The 17,389-nt window shown below is 40.8% G+C and overlaps 1 protein-coding gene across 5 annotated transcripts in view; it reads right to left on the bottom strand.

The window, feature by feature from the left end:
• Positions 1–7,406: 7,406 nt before the first annotated feature.
• npnta (nephronectin a) overlaps positions 7,407–17,389 on the bottom strand; it is a 93,217-nt gene continuing 83,234 nt past the window's right edge. For all 5 annotated transcript variants that reach the window (XM_073042485.1, XM_073042486.1, XM_073042487.1 and 2 more), the window contains 2 exons: positions 15,330–15,589; positions 7,407–12,980 (listed from right to left, as the gene is read on the bottom strand). In XM_073042485.1, the coding sequence (XP_072898586.1) occupies positions 12,879–12,980; positions 15,330–15,589 (362 nt within the window). In that variant the 3' untranslated portion in view covers positions 7,407–12,878. The remainder of the gene's footprint in view (positions 12,981–15,329; positions 15,590–17,389) is intronic.

Below are 17,389 nucleotides of genomic sequence, written 5' to 3'. Positions count from 1 at the left end.
TGACCTTAGAACTTCCATCATACTGATAATATCTTGCACAGTGAATGCTGATACAAAATACTTATTCATTTCATCCACCGTTTCCTTCTCTACCATTACTACCTCTCCAGTATCATTTTCCAGTGGTCCAATCTCCACTCTTGCTCTCTTTTACACTTTATGTATCCGATAAAACTTACGGTATCCTCTTTAATATCATTGGCCAGCTTACTTTTGTATTCCATCTTTACCTTCTTAATGACTTTTCAGTTACCTTCTGTTGGCTTTTAAAAACTTCCCAATAATCTTTGCTCTAGTGTATGCACTCTCTTTGACACTTATCTTGGCTTTGACTTCTGTTGCTAGCCTTGGTTGTGTTATCTTTCCTTTAGAATACTTCTTCCTCTTTGGGATGTATATATCCTGCACCTACTGAATTGCTTCCAGAAATTCCAGCCATTGCTGCTCTGCTGTCATCCCTGCCAATGTTCTTTTCCAATCAATTTTAGCCAGCTCCTCTCTCATGCCTCTGTAATAACCTTTTTCTCTACTGTAATATTGATAGATCTAACTTTAGCTTCTCCTTCTCAAATTTCAGGGTGAATTTGATCATATTATGATAACTTGTCCCTAAGGGTCCCTTTACCATAAGCTCTCTAATCAATTCCAGTTCGTTGCACAACACCCAATCCAGAATGGTTGATTTCCTAGTGGGCTCAACCACGAGCTAATCTAAAAAGCTTTCTTGTAGGCTTTCAAGAAATTCCCCCTCTTGGGATCCAGCACCAACCTTATATTCCCAATCTACCTGCATATTGAAATTCCCCATAACTATTGTAACATTGCCCTTTTGTCATGCATTTTCTATCTCCCATTGTAATTTGTGGACCACTTCCTTACTATTGTTTGCAGATCTGTATACAACTCCCATCAGAGTCTTTTTACCTTTGCAGTTCCTTAGCTGTACCCACAATTAGACCATAAGACATAGGAGCAGAATTAGACCAACTGGCCCATCGAATCTGCTCCACCATTCAATCATAGCTGATCCTTTCTTTTCTCCTCCTCAACCCCAGTTCCCAGCCTTCTCCCCATAACCTTTGATGCCTTGACCAATCAAAAACCTATCAATCTCTGTCGTAAATACACACAATGACTTGTATGTGGCAGCAAATTCTACAAATTCACCACCCTTTGGCTAAAGAAATTTCTCCACATCTCTGTTTTGAAAGCGTGCCCCTCTATCCTCTTGTCAGAGACTTTCCCACCATGGGAGACATCCTTTCCACGTCTACTCTGTCTAGGCCTTTCAACATTCGAAAGGTTTCAATGAGAGCTACCCTCATCCTTCTGAATTCCAGCAAGTACAGACCCAGAGCCATCAAATGTTCCTCATATGATAACCTTATCATTCCTGGAATTATCCTTGTGAGCCTCCTCTGGACCCTCTCTAATGACAGCACATCTTTTCTAAGATGAAGGGCCCAAAACTATATACAGTACTCAAGGTGAGGCCTCACCAGTGCCTTATAAAGCCTCAGCATCACATCCTTGCTCTTGTATTCTAGACCTCTTGAAATGAATGCTAACATGGCATTTGCCTTCTTCACCATTGATTCAACCTGCAAGGTAACCTTCAGAGTGTTCTGCACAAGAACTCCCAAGTCCCTCTGCATCTCAGATTCCTGGATTTTCTCCCCGTTTAGAAAATAGTCCGCACATTTATTTCTACTACCAAAGTGCATGACCATGCACTTTCCAACATTGTATTTCATTTGCCACTTTCTTGCCCATTCTCCTAATGTGTCTTTCTGTATCCTACCTGTTTCCTCAACACCACCTGCCCCTCCACCAATCTTCATATCATCTGCAAACTTGGCAACAAAGCCATCTATTCCATCATCTAAATCACTTATTTACAGTATAAAAAGAAACGGTCCCAACACCAACCCCTGCGGAACACCACCAGTCACTGGCAGCCAACCAGAAAAGGATCCTTTTATTCCCACTCGCTGCCTCCAACCTATCAGCCAATGCTGTAACCATGTTAGTAGTTTTTCTGGAATACCATGTGCTCTTAACTTGGTATGCAGTCTCGTGTTGCACCTTGTCAAAGGCCTTCTGAAACTCCAAATATACTATCAATTCAACATCTTCCAACCCTTGTCACCTTTTTCTAACACTTTGATTTAATTTCTTACCAACAGAGCTACCCCTTCCCTTCTGCCTTCCTGCCTATCCTTTTGGTGCAACGTGTATCCTTGTATGTTAAGCTTTCAGCTGTAATCTTCTTTTAGCCATAATTTAGTAATGCCCACATCATACATGCCAATCTGTAACTGTGCTACTAGTTCAATTACCTTATTCCATAAACAGCACACATTCAACTATAACACCTTATGTGCTGGATTCACCCTCTTTGAATTTGTCATCCTGTTGACTGCAATTTTGCCCTATCACTAGTCTCTCCTTGCTAGCAGTCTCACTACACACTGCCTCTGTTTGTAAACCAACTACCCCATCCTCAGCCCTATCATTCCAGTTCCCATCCCCCTGCCAAATTAGTTTAAACCCTCCCAAACAACTCCAGCAAACCTGCCCACGAGGATATTGGTCCTCATTGGGCTGTAACCCGTCCCTTTTGTACAGGTTGTACCTTTCCCAGAAGAGATCCCAGTGAGATATTAATCTGAACCCCTGCCCCCTGCACCATTTCCTCAGACACACATTCACTTGCTAAATCATCCTATTCCCCTAACTGATGTGTTGCATGGGCAGCAATCCAGAGATTACTACTCTGGAGATCCTGTTTTTCAGTTTTCTATTTTGCTTCCTAAAATCTCTCTTCAGAACCTCCTCACCTTATCTACCTATTTTATTAGTGTCATGCTACCTGACCTGCTGATCTCCCTCAGCATCTTGTGTGTTGGTGAAAAAGAGCAAGTTGTCTGGGGTTGGGGAATTCAGCACCGAGTTCAGCATGCTGCAACATGCCCAGATGAAGGATGAGGTGATGTCGCTTGTAACAGCGCAGGAGGCTAGAGACAGAGAGTTCAGGGCAGAGAATTAAAAGGTAGGCCATGAGAAGCTCAGGGTCACTCTTCAAGGCTGAGCGCAGGTGCCCTGCAAAGCAATCACCCAGTCTACTGTTGAATTACAATGTAGAGGAGAATGCCACATATCTGAAGAAATGAAGGTTTTTCACCTGGAATGATAATTTAAATCCAGTATCAGTCTCTCATAAAATTTGTCATGCATTGTGCAGACCGAAATTTAATAAAACTAAAGCGTGTTAAAGGACTTCCCATTCTGAAATTTCAGCACATTCATTAGCAGTGACCAAATTTTTCATATCCTAGTTTAATATAAGGAAGAGCATGCTGAAGACCCAGCAGAAGAGTCAAGTCAATAGTCATCCATAGAGCTACCAGGTAAGCTAGGCTGTCAGAGATGGAAATAAACAATCATATGAGGGGTGATTTATAAGTTTGTTGCCTAAGGTAGGAGGAGTCAATTTTAGAAAACCTAGCACATTTATTTTTCAACAGAATCCCCTCCTACATTTACACATTTAGTCCAGCATGGACCTCCAGAAAGTGTCCACAGACAGGTGATTGATAAGTTTGTGCCCTAAGGTAGAAGGAGATGTTATTAACTTCAAACTTTCTGCATAATCACTCAAAGAGTTGAACTGCAGGTGCATGTAACAAGAGCTGTATAATTCATTTCCTATCTTAGGCCACGAACTTATCAATCACCCCTGCTGTGGACACTTTCTGGAGGTGCAAGATCCGTATGCTGCACGGCCACTGGACTAAATGCGTAAATGTAGGAGGGGACTATGTTGAAAAATAAATGTGCTAGGTTTTCTAAAATTCACTCCTTCTACCTTAGGCAACAAACTTATCAGTCATCCCTCGTATGGTCACAATAGTCAAAGTTAGTGAGTGTGTAAGTGGAATAAACTGTTGGCTACCAAGTTTTATTGTCTAGCCCTTGGTGAAGAATTTGAATTCTACTGTGGAAACTGCAAATCTAACTGACCCAGTGACTAGAGATGATGGTGACTTCTAATTCTGAACCTTTGTAAAGGAAAAGGATATTGTCTGAAATCAGCTTTTCTAAGACTATCTGAAAATAATTGTCGATGACTGCCTCAGTTGCAGTGCTATGAGATAAATGGAAAGGATGAGAATGTGAATGTTTGAGCTTTCACCCTGCATGAGCACAGTTTTGTTCCTTAGAGCCCGCTTTTGAGCTGTTAGTTTTGTCCAACCTACAGATTAAACTGTTTCTGGTCACGTTTTGTAATGTTTCTCAGAGCAGCAGTCTGGGATTTTATCTTGTTGCCTGGTAGTTGCTCCACACTCTGAATTACCTATGAACAATAGAAGTATTGTGAGGGCTTTTTCCTTCCACTGTTAACACAACTGAACTTCTTGTTGAGCACAGGAAGGATTACCGTGTTTGCTGGTGGAGTGAAAGAAGTTAGAATTATAGATTGCAGCTGTAGTTTTGAAGAGTTAGGGCTTTACTGTTGGAATTTTCCACTGTGCAATCTTGTTATGGTTTCTGTGTGTTTTTAACTGATTAAAGTTTAATCTCCATAGAGATTCAACATCAGTGTTTCATGAATCTGGAAGACTAATGAGTGGGAATATTTAATACTTGTATGACAGGAATTCTTGATTCTTTTCATAGTAGGACACTTTTGCAACTCTAAATGTGTAGTGAAGATTAATTTTTCTCGCTTATTTTGCACTTGTGTTTAAATACTATAATATTGCTTAACTCACCAGATATTTCACTCTGGTTCCAATTGTAACCACTCTACAATTGATAGCCATATCTCCAGCTGCTTGGGCTCTTGAGCTCTGGAATTCCTTCCCTAATTCTCCTCTCTACTTCTCTCCTAATTGAGGACATCCCTTAAAGCCTACCCATTTAATGTTTAGTCATCTGTCCTAAATCTCCTTTGACTGATAGTACTCCTATAGGACATATTGCTACACTGAAAATTCCATGTGCCAAAGTAGATAATATTTTTTTCGGTGTTTGTCTTCCTTCTGAATTCACAAGTGACGTGACATTAGCATTCATGTAGGTAGCAGTTCTTTGTATTGAGAAGTGGAGCCTTCTGTAAATGGGGAAGAGGATAATTAAAAATATTTATTTGCAAAAATATGAACAGTTGGAAAATACCACAACAAAATACTGGAGGAACTCAGCAGGTCAAGCAGCATCCATAGAAATGAGCAAAGAGTCAACGTTCTGGGCCAAGACCCTTCTTCAGGACTGGAAAGGATTGGGGAAGATGCCTGAATAAGGAAGTGGGGCAGGGAGTTGGAAAATACTACAGATGGAAGTTATCACCTGCATTGCCCTGCATTTTATTAGTTCATACTTTGCAACATCTGATTCATTCTCAAGATGTGTGTCTCATGGATTGTCCCCTTACAGCATTCGTGATTGATGTCTCATTACACATTGTTGAATTTGATCCTAATGCAGTAATGAAACTTGAAACTCCAACATCATTGATAAGTTACAACTGCAACTCTAGCCTGGTTCAGGAATCCAGGAATGATCTAGGTTTGGTAGAAAAGGTTAAGAACAGCGCAAAGGAAATCTAATTTGGTATTTTACTTTTGACTCAATATGATCATTAGCATCTTTTTTTTTTTATCTTCAAGCTGAGGTAAATTGTAGCAGCACTTTTTAGTTGTCACTAGACGTCCTGATGGATTGCTCCTTGAATCAGTGTGGTTCTGATTAGTGATGGAACTTCTAAGGACTGTTAAGTGAGTACAGTACTTAGAAGCTGCTAACTCATTGAGGGAAGGATGATGTATGTTTTCAGGCTAGTGACGGACTTGTATTTTAGCAACTTTGGTTCTTATGTTTTTCTCTGAAGACAATATCATTGACAGAGAAATCTTTACAAAAATAGTATTTATTTCTTAGGGTCATAGAATGACACAAAGAAGCCAATCAAACAATAACAGCTCAGAACATACTTGGGTGTTCGGAGTTCAACTCTGGCGCCATTTGGTAAAGAGTCTCCGTACGCCCTCCCCATGGAGTGCATGGGTTGTCTCTAGCTCTCCAGTTTCCTCCCACAGACGTAAACAGGTAGGTTCTTTGGTCATTGTAAATAGTCCCATGATTAGATTAGGTTTAAGGAGCTCCCCTTCATTCTTCTAAACTCTAGTGAGTACAGACCCAGAGCCATCAAACACTCCTTATATATTAACCCTTTCATTCCTGGAATCAGCCCATGAACTTCTTGTAGACCCTTTCCAATGTCAGTATATCTTTTCTTAGATAAAGGGCCCAAAATTGCTCACAATACTCCAAGTGTACTCTGACTAAATGCCTTGTAAAGCCTCAGCATTACATCCTTGCTCTTATGTTCTAGTCCTCTCGAAATGAATGCTAAGATTACATTTGCCTTTCTTGCCACCGACTCAACCTGCAAGTTAACCTCTAGGGAATCCTGCATAAGGACTCCCAAGTCCCTCTGTACATCAGATTTTTGAATTTTCTCCCCATTTAGAAAATATATTACTGCTTTATTTCTTCTACGAAAGTGCATAACAATACATTTCCCTACACTATATTCCATCTGCCACTTCTTTGCTCATTTTCCCACCCATCAAGGTCCTTCTGCAGACTCCCTGCTTCCTGAACACTACCTGCTCCTCCACCTATCTTCATATCACCCACAAACCTGGCCACAAAGCCATCAATTCCATCATCAAAATCATTGACATATAACATGGAAGAAGCAATCCCAAACGACCCCTGCAGAACACCACTAGTCACCGACAGCCAACCAGGAAAGTCCCCCTTTACTTCCACCTTTTGCCTCCTGCTAGTCAGCTTCTCTTCTTTCCATGCCAGTATCTTTCCTCTAATACCATCAGCTTGTTAAGCATCCTCTTGTGCAGCACCTTGTCAAAGGCTTTCTGAAACTCCAAGTAAATAATGTACACTGACTCTCCCTTAATCTATCCTGGCTGTTATTTCCTCAACGAATTCCATCAAATTTGTCAGGCATGATTTCCCCTGATGGAAACCATGCTGGCTTTGACTTTTTTTTAAATCATGTGCCTCTAAGTACCCCTCAACTTCATCCTCAATAATGGACTACAACGTCTTCCCAACCTGCGAAATGCTGAAGAGATTGTGAGGCATTAGTAATGATCTTTCAAAAATCACTAGATTCTGGAATGGTTCCTGAGGACTGGAAAATTGTAAATGTCACTCCACTCTTTAAGAAGGGAGGGAGGAAGAAATAAAATTATAGGCCAGTTAGCCAGACTTCAGTGGTTGGGAAGATTTCAACCAACAAAAACCCTGTATCTCATTACATTCCAAGATAATCCAATATTAAGTCATAAAAGTAAGTTGGAAGCCATTAAGAGTTTTAAATTATAGAGAAATGGAACTTTTATTTAAAAGAAAATAAAGTCCACCATATGAATACTCATTGCCAAGGGCTAACATAATCCAAACAAAAAATAATTGGCATATGATGATGCAATTGCAACATTTTTGGAGATATTTCATTTTATCATTGTGCAAGCAGACAACAGTCATTCCACAAAGCTACACAGAAACTTTCTCATTATGTTTTGGTGTTACAAAATCTTCCCTCTATCCACCGGTTTTGTCTTCTCCAAGTTTTTTGGTTCTCCACAAGTTCATCTCCCAGAATGATCTAGCTCTCCACTGAGTGCTCCAATACAATTCCACTATCTCCTACAATTCATGCTATCTTAACTTTTAACAGGGCTTGTCCATTGCCTTTCACTTTACAGCAGTTCTTCCCTCAACATCAGTGAAAGCAGCCACTTCCCTCTCTTGGCATCCAGTTGCAGTGAGCTAATATAACTCTGTGAAAACTGAGCCAAAAGAATGGGGATCTGGTGTGCAATGAGTGGAAAGGCAGCTACTGAAAGTAGAAACTTAGCACAAAAGAAGAGGCAGGCATGGATAGAATAAGCCCATCATCTGCCAACCATGTAAGTTCACCAACAAAGTAGTTGCTACTTAAGAATGTGAATGCAAAATATTCCTCTGCTTCAAATATAGATCTAATGTTGCAGTTTCCTTAGCTTCCAATTATTTTTATCAGTCAGTAAGATCCATGGATTAATAGGTTGGTTTGCAAGTAATGAGAGACTTTGAGTTAAGGTTCTGAAACTTTTGTGAAACCTACATACAGGGGAAAGAAATTATAATGAAAAAAAAGTGGAACTGCAGATGCCAGAAATCTTACATAAAAATGGAAAATGTTAGAAACAGTCAGCAGTTCGGGCAGCATTTATGGAAGGAGAAACTGTTAACATTTCATGTCCATGACTTTTTATCACATGAAGTTAATGCTCCACAGCTAACTTTCTCCCTCTATAAGTTCTTTAGAAATTCTCTTTTATGTTCACTGTTGATGCAAAAATTGTTGTTGAAACATTCAGTACATCGATTCTTATCACGGTATCTCCCAAGCTACAATTTTTGATTAGCTTTACTGAATGTTGGATTTATTTCTAATTTTGTTTAATTTGTTAAATGTGTTCCCAGGACTAGTTGTTCCCAAGGAATCAATCCAAAAAGTTCTGATTTTCTGAGTGTGGGCCTTGAGTTTAATGGAATCATTTGATAGTATTGTTTTAAACTTTTACTGGTGTGTATTCACTTACACTGCCTTTACTTCAAAACCACCGGGTTATTGGTAGCATGGCATGCTAGACTCTCCTCCGGAGGCCAATCCACTTTGCTCCTTTATGTCATCTTTAGAACCTTCTAATTTAAGCTTCTGAGCAGTTGTCCTAATACCTCCTGATTTGGCTTGTGATAAAATTTGGTGCTTTGGAATAGTTTACCATATTAACAAAATGTCATAAACAAATATCGCTACTGGTATCTACAAAATATTTTCAAATCTCACTTCATTTTTAGGAGCAGATGAGCTTTAGATGCTGACGATTGCACAGTAGGTAACTTCTTTTTAATTAATATTCTGTTAATGTAATAGACTTTATATCACTTGAGCAGAATATACATGTTCTTCGGCTCATTTAATTCCATACCAAAAAAATAATTCAGTCACATGCCCTGGCTTTTGGGGATCTGCTGCTGTTCGTAACTGTTCCGTAAATCTGTGCAGTACTTGGGTGGTTTGGGATTAATTGGCTGCTTTGAACAAATGGGCGTGTCAGATCCGTGGGAACCCATAGGGCCTCATTCTGCACTCTGAAATCCCATATAAAGGCAAACAAGAGAGCTGAAAATTTGGAGCCTTGCAGTTGAAATGCAGCTTCTGGTATTCACAAAATTTATGATATCAAATGTAACATCGCACCATAACAGCTTGAGAATTAAATTCATGTTGTTTTCAAAAAACATGTCAAACTAGTAAACTGGTGTCCATCAAACAATGAAATCTATCATCATTTACCGCTTCTTTCTTACACAAGCAGTCCCTAGGATATGGAACAGTTCCATTCCTGAGAACTGTTTGCAAGTCAGAAATTAATTAAGAGCACCATGTGGGACAAGATCACAGAAACAGCTGCGAGGAGAGAGCAGGCAGGCCTCTGAAGGACTGCTGCCAGCCATCCTCACTAACTCAATGAGCTTACTCAGTTCTCCCAGCTCTTTTTAGTTTGACCTTGTTCCCATTGCTACAGCTATGGGGTGGGTGTGGGTTGATGGGGACGATTAGGGAGAAACAGCATACCCTTCCCACCCAGCAGAAGATGCTTTCACACTTGAAGCAGTCAGCAATCCATCCCAAATGCTCATCCATATGTATGGCATGTCCATGAATTGGGCATTTGTATCCCACACCAATGTGTCTGACTCTTAATAGACCCCATCTGTAACCCAGTCAATGCAGTTATATCAAACCCACCACATTTTTCTTCTGGCAGGTGGAAAATTATGCCTGCCCTACCAGTAACTAGTGACACTTCTTTCAACAAGCACCACAAGAAAGGTTGCTCAGATGCCCAGTGTTGGCAGAGCAGCGAGAGTTCGAATACTCAGTAGCTTGTATCAGTAATGCTTTTGAAGCATTCACTCAATCTTAAAAGTGTTACTGCTTCCTAAGGCCCTTGAGCTTTCAAGTGCCAATTTATTTTATTTATTTACTTAGAAGTAACAGCCTCTTTCACCCAATTACACCCATATGACCAATTAACCTACTAACCTGTATGTCTTTGGGATGAGGGCAGAAACCAAAGTACCTGCAGGAAACCCACAAGTTAATTTTTTATTACAAAATCAGTACTTGAAATCCATTCCAATGAATGGGTGGCTTCAGTTGACTTGCTGTCATTAACTTCATAAAGAAATGGCATTCCTGCCTTTGTTAAATATTCTGCAATAAATAGTCCATCATTGCTCACTAACAGCTTATGTGTTGGATCCTCCGAGCTGCTCTCAACTGGAGATTGTCACACCCCGTGGATCTGAAGATGTCAAGTAATCAGAATGACAGGCAAGATATGGGGTATAAAAAGTATATTCAGACTAATATATAATGCTTACTAATAGAATATGCAAAATAACAAGTGAAAACTCTAGAAAATATAGCCACCATTGTAAACATAGTGTCACAGGAACTAGAGTAAGCTCTATGCTTTAGTGCCACCCAACACTGCTCATGGGTGTTGTTTAACAAGGATTACAAAACAAGCCAAAAAATGCCAACATGATGCAGGCATGCAAGGACTGACCATACAGCTATGTCAAGAGGAGATTTACAAGAATTTTGCCTAGATTGGAGAGTGTGCCTTATGAGAATAGGTTGAGTGAACTCGGCCTTTTCTCCTTCAAGCAACAGAGGATGAGAGGTGACCTGATAAAATTTGCGGATACGATAGGGTCTTTTAAGAGACTTTTGGATAGTTACATGGAGCTTAGAAAAATAGAGGGCTATGGTTAACCCTAGTAATTTCTAAGCTAGGGACATGTTCGGCACAACTTCGTGGGCCAAAGGGCCTGTAATGTACTTCAAGTTTTCTATGTTTCTATCTTTTTCTATAAGTGCATTGATTGTGTGGATAGCCAGAGGCTTTTCCCAGGGCTGAAATGGCTAACACAAGAGGGGTTAATTTTAAGGTGCTTGGAAGTAGGTACAAGGGGGATGTCAGAGATATGTTCTTCACACAGAGAGTACATGGAATGCACTGCCGGCGACGGTGGTAGAGGCCGATACAATAGGGTCTTTTAAGAAACTCTTAGATAGGTACATGGAGCTATGGAGCTTAGAAAAAATAGAGAGCTATGCGGTAGGAAAATTCTAGGCAGTTTCTAGAGTAGGTTATATGGTCAGCACAACATTGTGGGCTGGAGGGCCTGTAATGTGCTGTAGATTTCTCTGTTCTATGTTATCATCATTGGTGGCTATAGTAGAGAGAGGATAGCTGCATCCTTTACTGTAATAACCGTGTTATGATGAAGGCTACTTAACAGTAAGTATGAACAAAGCCCACTGGGGTAGGCTACTGCACCCTGGCAACCAAACAAGGACTACTGTAGTTTGGACAGCTTGCTTTACTCCTGCTGAAAGAAAACTTTTATTTAAATACTACATTATAAAAATATAATGAGCATACTTACCATTTAAAAAATGAGGAAGTGAGCTGTACATTGTCACATGTCCATTAATTACACTGTAATCCTAGTCACTGTTACAAAACTTATCAATTGCTGCCTGAAAAGCTTGTCAAAGTACAACTGTGTTTCCCTGCAGTGTTTATACAGTACCATTGAGTGCCTTGACATACAAACAATTTCAGTAAGTATATGCTCATGTTAATGTGAAACTCATTTTAAATAGAGTGAGACAATCATCTAAAACCATAATGAATTCATTTACAATTAAGTACATTTTTGAACGGTTATAGTTGTTGTTCAATGTCAGTTACTAAACAAACAATTAAAAGCAAAAGCATATTGTAGGAACGTGTTCATGGAAAGACAATGACATCCCAATTTGCAAGTTATTAAGTGACTAAAATGTGAGGGAGAAACGTGGATTATTAAGCCACAGTCCATGACAGTACAGCTGAATGAGACAATGCGCAGTGCAGGAGACCACCCACATGAAATAAGTGGTTTCCCATTGTACAACAACATGCTTCTTATTTGACTGTGCAAGGAGCCAACAATCAGCTTTAAGCTGAGATGGTAGTGATAGCAATTTAACAGGTCTTCCAATACAATGAGGTGGTGGGCGCTACGATATAAGGTGGCCACAAGAAAGACTTAGTCCTGCAAAGTGTAAGGACAAGAGTGATAGGAAAGAATGAGAGAAGACCAGGGATCATTTGAGTTGAGTACAGCAGAAGTCCCTTAAAACATCCAACACATTACCCTGCATGTACGTCAAGGATCAGGTTAACTTTAGAGGTGGAAGTTTCTAACATGGCAAAGCTGGACTCAAGTTTCATGTTACATGAGAAATTTCTCATCTGAGGGACAAGACTCATCAGGATGAGTACCAAGGCCAAGTAACAATTCCATGGGATGTCGACAGAGTTGGCATTGAACTAAGTTTGTGCTACAATCCTGCCTAATATGATAGCACGTCAACTGATGAGTCATTTATTTAGAACTGCTGTTCAAACACCCCTCTAATTATGGAGATTTCATACACACTTTCCTCAGTATTACTGGACTGCAGACTAATTGTATAAGCACACAGGATAAGGTTTATTGGAAATGTGGAGTTTGTTTGAACTCTTGTGTCCTTGGAGGGCCGTGTCTAGGGTAGACTGTTTGCACAACTTGCACCCAGGAGGCAGCTGCCTCTCCCCTTGCAGTCAGTCCTCCTACAGATAGAGGAGATGAGGTGATGTCCTTTCAGATATGAAACCCACTCTTTTTTACTGCCCCCAAGGCTTTCCAGAGCAGTGCCCGTTTTGCAAACTGATATCATCCAGTCCGATGATTCCTCGCTTCTTCTCTTGCACCCCTTTGAAGATGACCTGGGGGGAGAGAGAGAGAGAGACCAGGTGAGAAACTTCTCTGAAGAAATGATCCACCTCTTCTTGCCTACTAACCATGTGCCATGATCTGATCTTTTAATCCAATAGTTGCAGCTAATCTGAAGAAATAATGTATATTTGAAGCCTTTTTTTAAATAACTTACGCTGGAGTAAATACTATTGATGTTTTGGCATCAAATACATTTGGCAGATCAACCAAAACAATAGGAAATGCAGTGTAAATTATGATAAATATTTCTAATATGATGCAGCCTCAATTGATTATCATAAATTTGCTTCTTGTTAGCACAGGAATGAGGGGAAAAAGAATGCAAAAGAGATTATGAAGAGATTTATGAAAATTAAGGGGTTACTAGAAACACTGGTTATGTTTAAAGAAATATGTCATCTAGCACCCATATGGTATCTTGAAGGAAGTGGTAGATCCTGCAGAGGGTTTGGAATAATCTTCTGATAATTCTGAGATATTGGAGAGGTTCCAGAGAACTGGAAAATGGCACGTCTCATAATTTTGTTCAAAGAGAGTGCATGGACATGCTCCACAGCTACAGTTTGAATGGATAATTTTAGAGATGGGAAACTCCTTTGAAGCAAAATTCTGGGGAAAATAATAATAGAAATAAGAGTTCATAAATGAGAGCTATGGACGTCTTCAAGGCAAATCATGGTTGGTTAACCAGATTGAATTTTTTGATGGGATAATAGAGAAGATTAATGAAGGGAATACAGTAGATGTGGTCTATGTGGGTTTCCAGAAAAGGTTTGATAAAGTCCCAATAAGCAGCTGGTTAACAAAATTAGAGACAAACAATCAGAGGTTGAATGGATGGCAAAGCTGACAAGAACAGGTGAATATACAGGAATGAAGGGTTACTTAGCAAGATGGCACATTAACAGCATTATCATTGAGAGCGCATTGCCAGTAAAATCGGTTCAGAAGCCAAGTTTCAATATTTATCTGTTTGTTGTTAAAACATGCAACCTTGATATTTCACTGGACTGCAGTAAGTCAGGATCAAGAGAACAAAAAAGCTCATCAAATTTGCACAAGACTGAATTCTCAACAGTATGCACATTAATAGTGTAAACATTCCTGTGCAATTTTTGATAAATAAGCAAAGCCTATCACTGTACGTCGCTTGGAGATCTGCCTACCTATACAATCAGAGGCCAGTTTAATTATGTCACCCCATATTGCCCTATTTTTCTTGAGAAGACAGATATCCTACAGCAATTCTCATACCCTTGGGCCATTTCAAAACCTTCATCCCACCAATAAAATAGTTGTGAAGATTGTCTTGGTGTTTTGGAGGAATACATTCGAACTAATATCTGCACATATAGATTACTGAAGCAAGGATTAGATTTTAGATAATGGATTGAAAGAGAAATGTTAGCCATAGAAGCCACTTCAATTTTCTTAAGTGGCACCATCAGATCATTTGAGGGCAGACCATCTTGTGCTAATCACCCATGATTTTCACCCCTTTGATTTCTTTAAGCAATCTTGTGAGAAGTCTGCATTCCTCTTGTTCTTGCTCTAGTGCATCCCCAATTGTCTATGTGCTTTTGTGTGTCTTGGTCATAACATTTTGATTTTCCTATTTCCTTTTTACACAGAGAGTGGTAGCTGTGTGGAACGAGCTTCCAGTAGAAGTGGTAGAGGCAGGTTCGATTTTGTCATTAAAAAAAAAATTAGATAGGTATATGGACAGGAAAGGAATGAAGGGTCATGGGCTGAGTGCAGGTAGGTGGGACTTGGTGAGAGTAAGCGTTCGGCACAGACTAGAAGAGCCGAGATGGCCTATTTCCGTTCTGTAATTGTTATATGGTTATATGGTAATACAACCCTCAGAACTCTTCTATCGTCAAACATCTGGTCACCTGTCCTTGTGCATTTTCTGTTCACATTATATATGGTCACAGATCATTTTGTACAACACTAATCTTGAAGCGTTTTTATATATAAAAGGTGAGACCTTCATTCAGTTCTAGGGAGAAGTGACCACCCATTCTTGGAGAAGGACTTGGGAAGCCCATTGTTGTCATTTTTTTTCTAAAAATGCCCCTTGCCTTTCTGTGTTATACATAGTTATTTCCAACTGCAATGTCCTTAGCAGATGCAGCCCATCTGTGCACAGTAAGTAAGTTTTCCACAGCCATCAAAGGCACATTTTGATATGAGTTGCTCAGGCTGAGCGTTGGCAGTGACACATGCGGACAGCTGTTTCTGAACAGATCGTGCATGTGGCATTTGAGAATGATCACGTGCAGTATGATTGAATGCTCTTCCACACACACACAAAAACTTATCCTTGCAGTACTCACACTCTCAAGACCTGGTCCTCTTAGTGTGAACCGACTTGTCCTCCAGCCGTGCCCTCTGTTCCTTTCCCACAGTGGATACCCATAACTGCCATTCCTCCTCACAAACACCTGGATCTTTCCAGGAGAGTCTCCAGATAACTTGTGCCTGAAGGTCAGACAGAGGTTGCCTGTGTGTGCCTTTCGCCCCAGTGCAAGAAGAAGATGGGCGGCTTCCCTCCGTTTGTAGTTAGACACAGGAAGAGTCAGATACCAACCACGACCTAAGAACACAAGCAGGAGGGAAATGGACTTGGTACATACATTTGTACAAGGGTTGCTATTAAAATGGAAGTAAAACAAACAGATATCATCAGCCAAATTTCAGAAAGAAAGAACAAACTTGAATCGATAAAGTGTCTCTCATTCTCTTGATATTCCAAAGCAATTTTCTGCAAATGAAACACTTTTGAAAGACAGCCACTTTGTACCATGAACAACATGTGTTGAACAAAATCCCACAAAGGCATTGTGATTAATAACATGGTAATCTGAACTGGCTTGCCCAGGGGTCACCAACCTTTTTTGCACTGCGGACCGGTTTAATATTGACAATATTCTTGCGGACCGCCAATGGGGGAGGGGGGGGGGGTGTTAATCACGACTGGAATATAGGTGATAAGTCACTTCTAAGTGGCTAATACACTCAATTTTGTTTCTAAAGGGTTTATCTAATGAATTTTATATTAAACACACAGCACATATTTTCCTCACGTGAATACAGTGATAAGTCAATTATAACTCACTTATAAGTCAATAGCATCATAACATTTTAAGTAACGTTTGGATATTAAACACACAGCACATATTTTCCTCATATGAACATATAAAATCATTGCAAATAACCAGTGAGAGGACGAGGTGAGGGCCGGAGGTTCCCGTTCCGGGGCCGTGGCGGTCAAAGTCCGGAGAGAGCGACCCTCTGAGCAAGGAGTGCAACAGGGCACGCACCCCCCCCCCCCCCCGTAGGTAGTTAGGATCTATCAGCTGACAAAAGTTGGCTTGAGGGATGACTTTCAGTAGATCGCAGCGAGGTAGCTGCTTTGCTACTTACGAAACCCTGAGCCCAAATTAGGTCGTCTGCGAATATTTTAGCACTAGGTTCCCCACGAATATTCGGTGTGCTAAACAGGTTTAGAGGCGGCGCCCATCTGTCCGCGCTCCAGGCCAGTATCAACGGCACTTATTGCCAGCCGCGTGAGGCGGCTGGTTACCCGAGGCCAACCAGTGATCCCTGGCGCTAGGGTATCACTGCGTTTAGACGACTGATGATCTCGCGTGCATTCAAGCTCAACAGTGGGCATGACAGGGAATGTGCAGCTGACTCGTATCGTTTCATATCACCAAATCATATCGTTTCCTCGCGGCCCGGTAGCACATGCTTTGCGGCCCAGTGCCAGTCCGCTGCCCGGTTGTTGGGGACCACTGGGCTTGCCCACAGAAGTCAAAGGGTAATGGTCTGTAATTAGCGATGTTTTGCAGGGATCTGAACTGGGACTTCTGCTGTTTGTGATGTATATAAATGACCTGAATAAAAGTGTAGATGGGTGGATTAGTAAGTTTGCAGATGCTGAAAATCCAAGCAACATACATAAAATGCTGGAGGAACTCAGCAGGCCAGGCAGCATCGTTGGAAAAGAGTAAAGACTCAACGTTTTGGGCTGAGACCCTTCATCTGGACTGTAAAACAAGATGAGCAGTCAGGGTAAAGGGGGGAGGGGAAGAGGAAGTGCAAGGTGGTAGGCGATGGAAGAAAACGGGAGGGGCGGAGGGGTGGTAAAGAGCTGTGAAGTTGGTTCGTGGAAGAGATAAAGGGCTGGAGAGGGTTGAAGGCCATGTAAGAAAGGGAAGGGGAAGGTGCATCAGAAGGGGGATAATGGGCAGGTAGGGAGATAAGGTGAGAGGGAATGGGAATGAGAAATGGTGAAGGAGAGGGGGGTAAATTAATGAAATCGGTGTTCATGCCATCAGGTTGGAGGCTACCCAGATGGAATATAAAGTGTTACTCTTCCAACCTAAGTGTG

The sequence above is a fragment of the Hemitrygon akajei genome, chromosome 4 (genome assembly GCF_048418815.1).
Source record: "Hemitrygon akajei chromosome 4, sHemAka1.3, whole genome shotgun sequence".
NCBI classification, from domain to species: domain Eukaryota; kingdom Metazoa; phylum Chordata; class Chondrichthyes; order Myliobatiformes; family Dasyatidae; genus Hemitrygon; species Hemitrygon akajei.
Note: the sequence above shows the minus strand (reverse complement) of the source record. Positions and strands in the feature narration are given on the sequence as shown.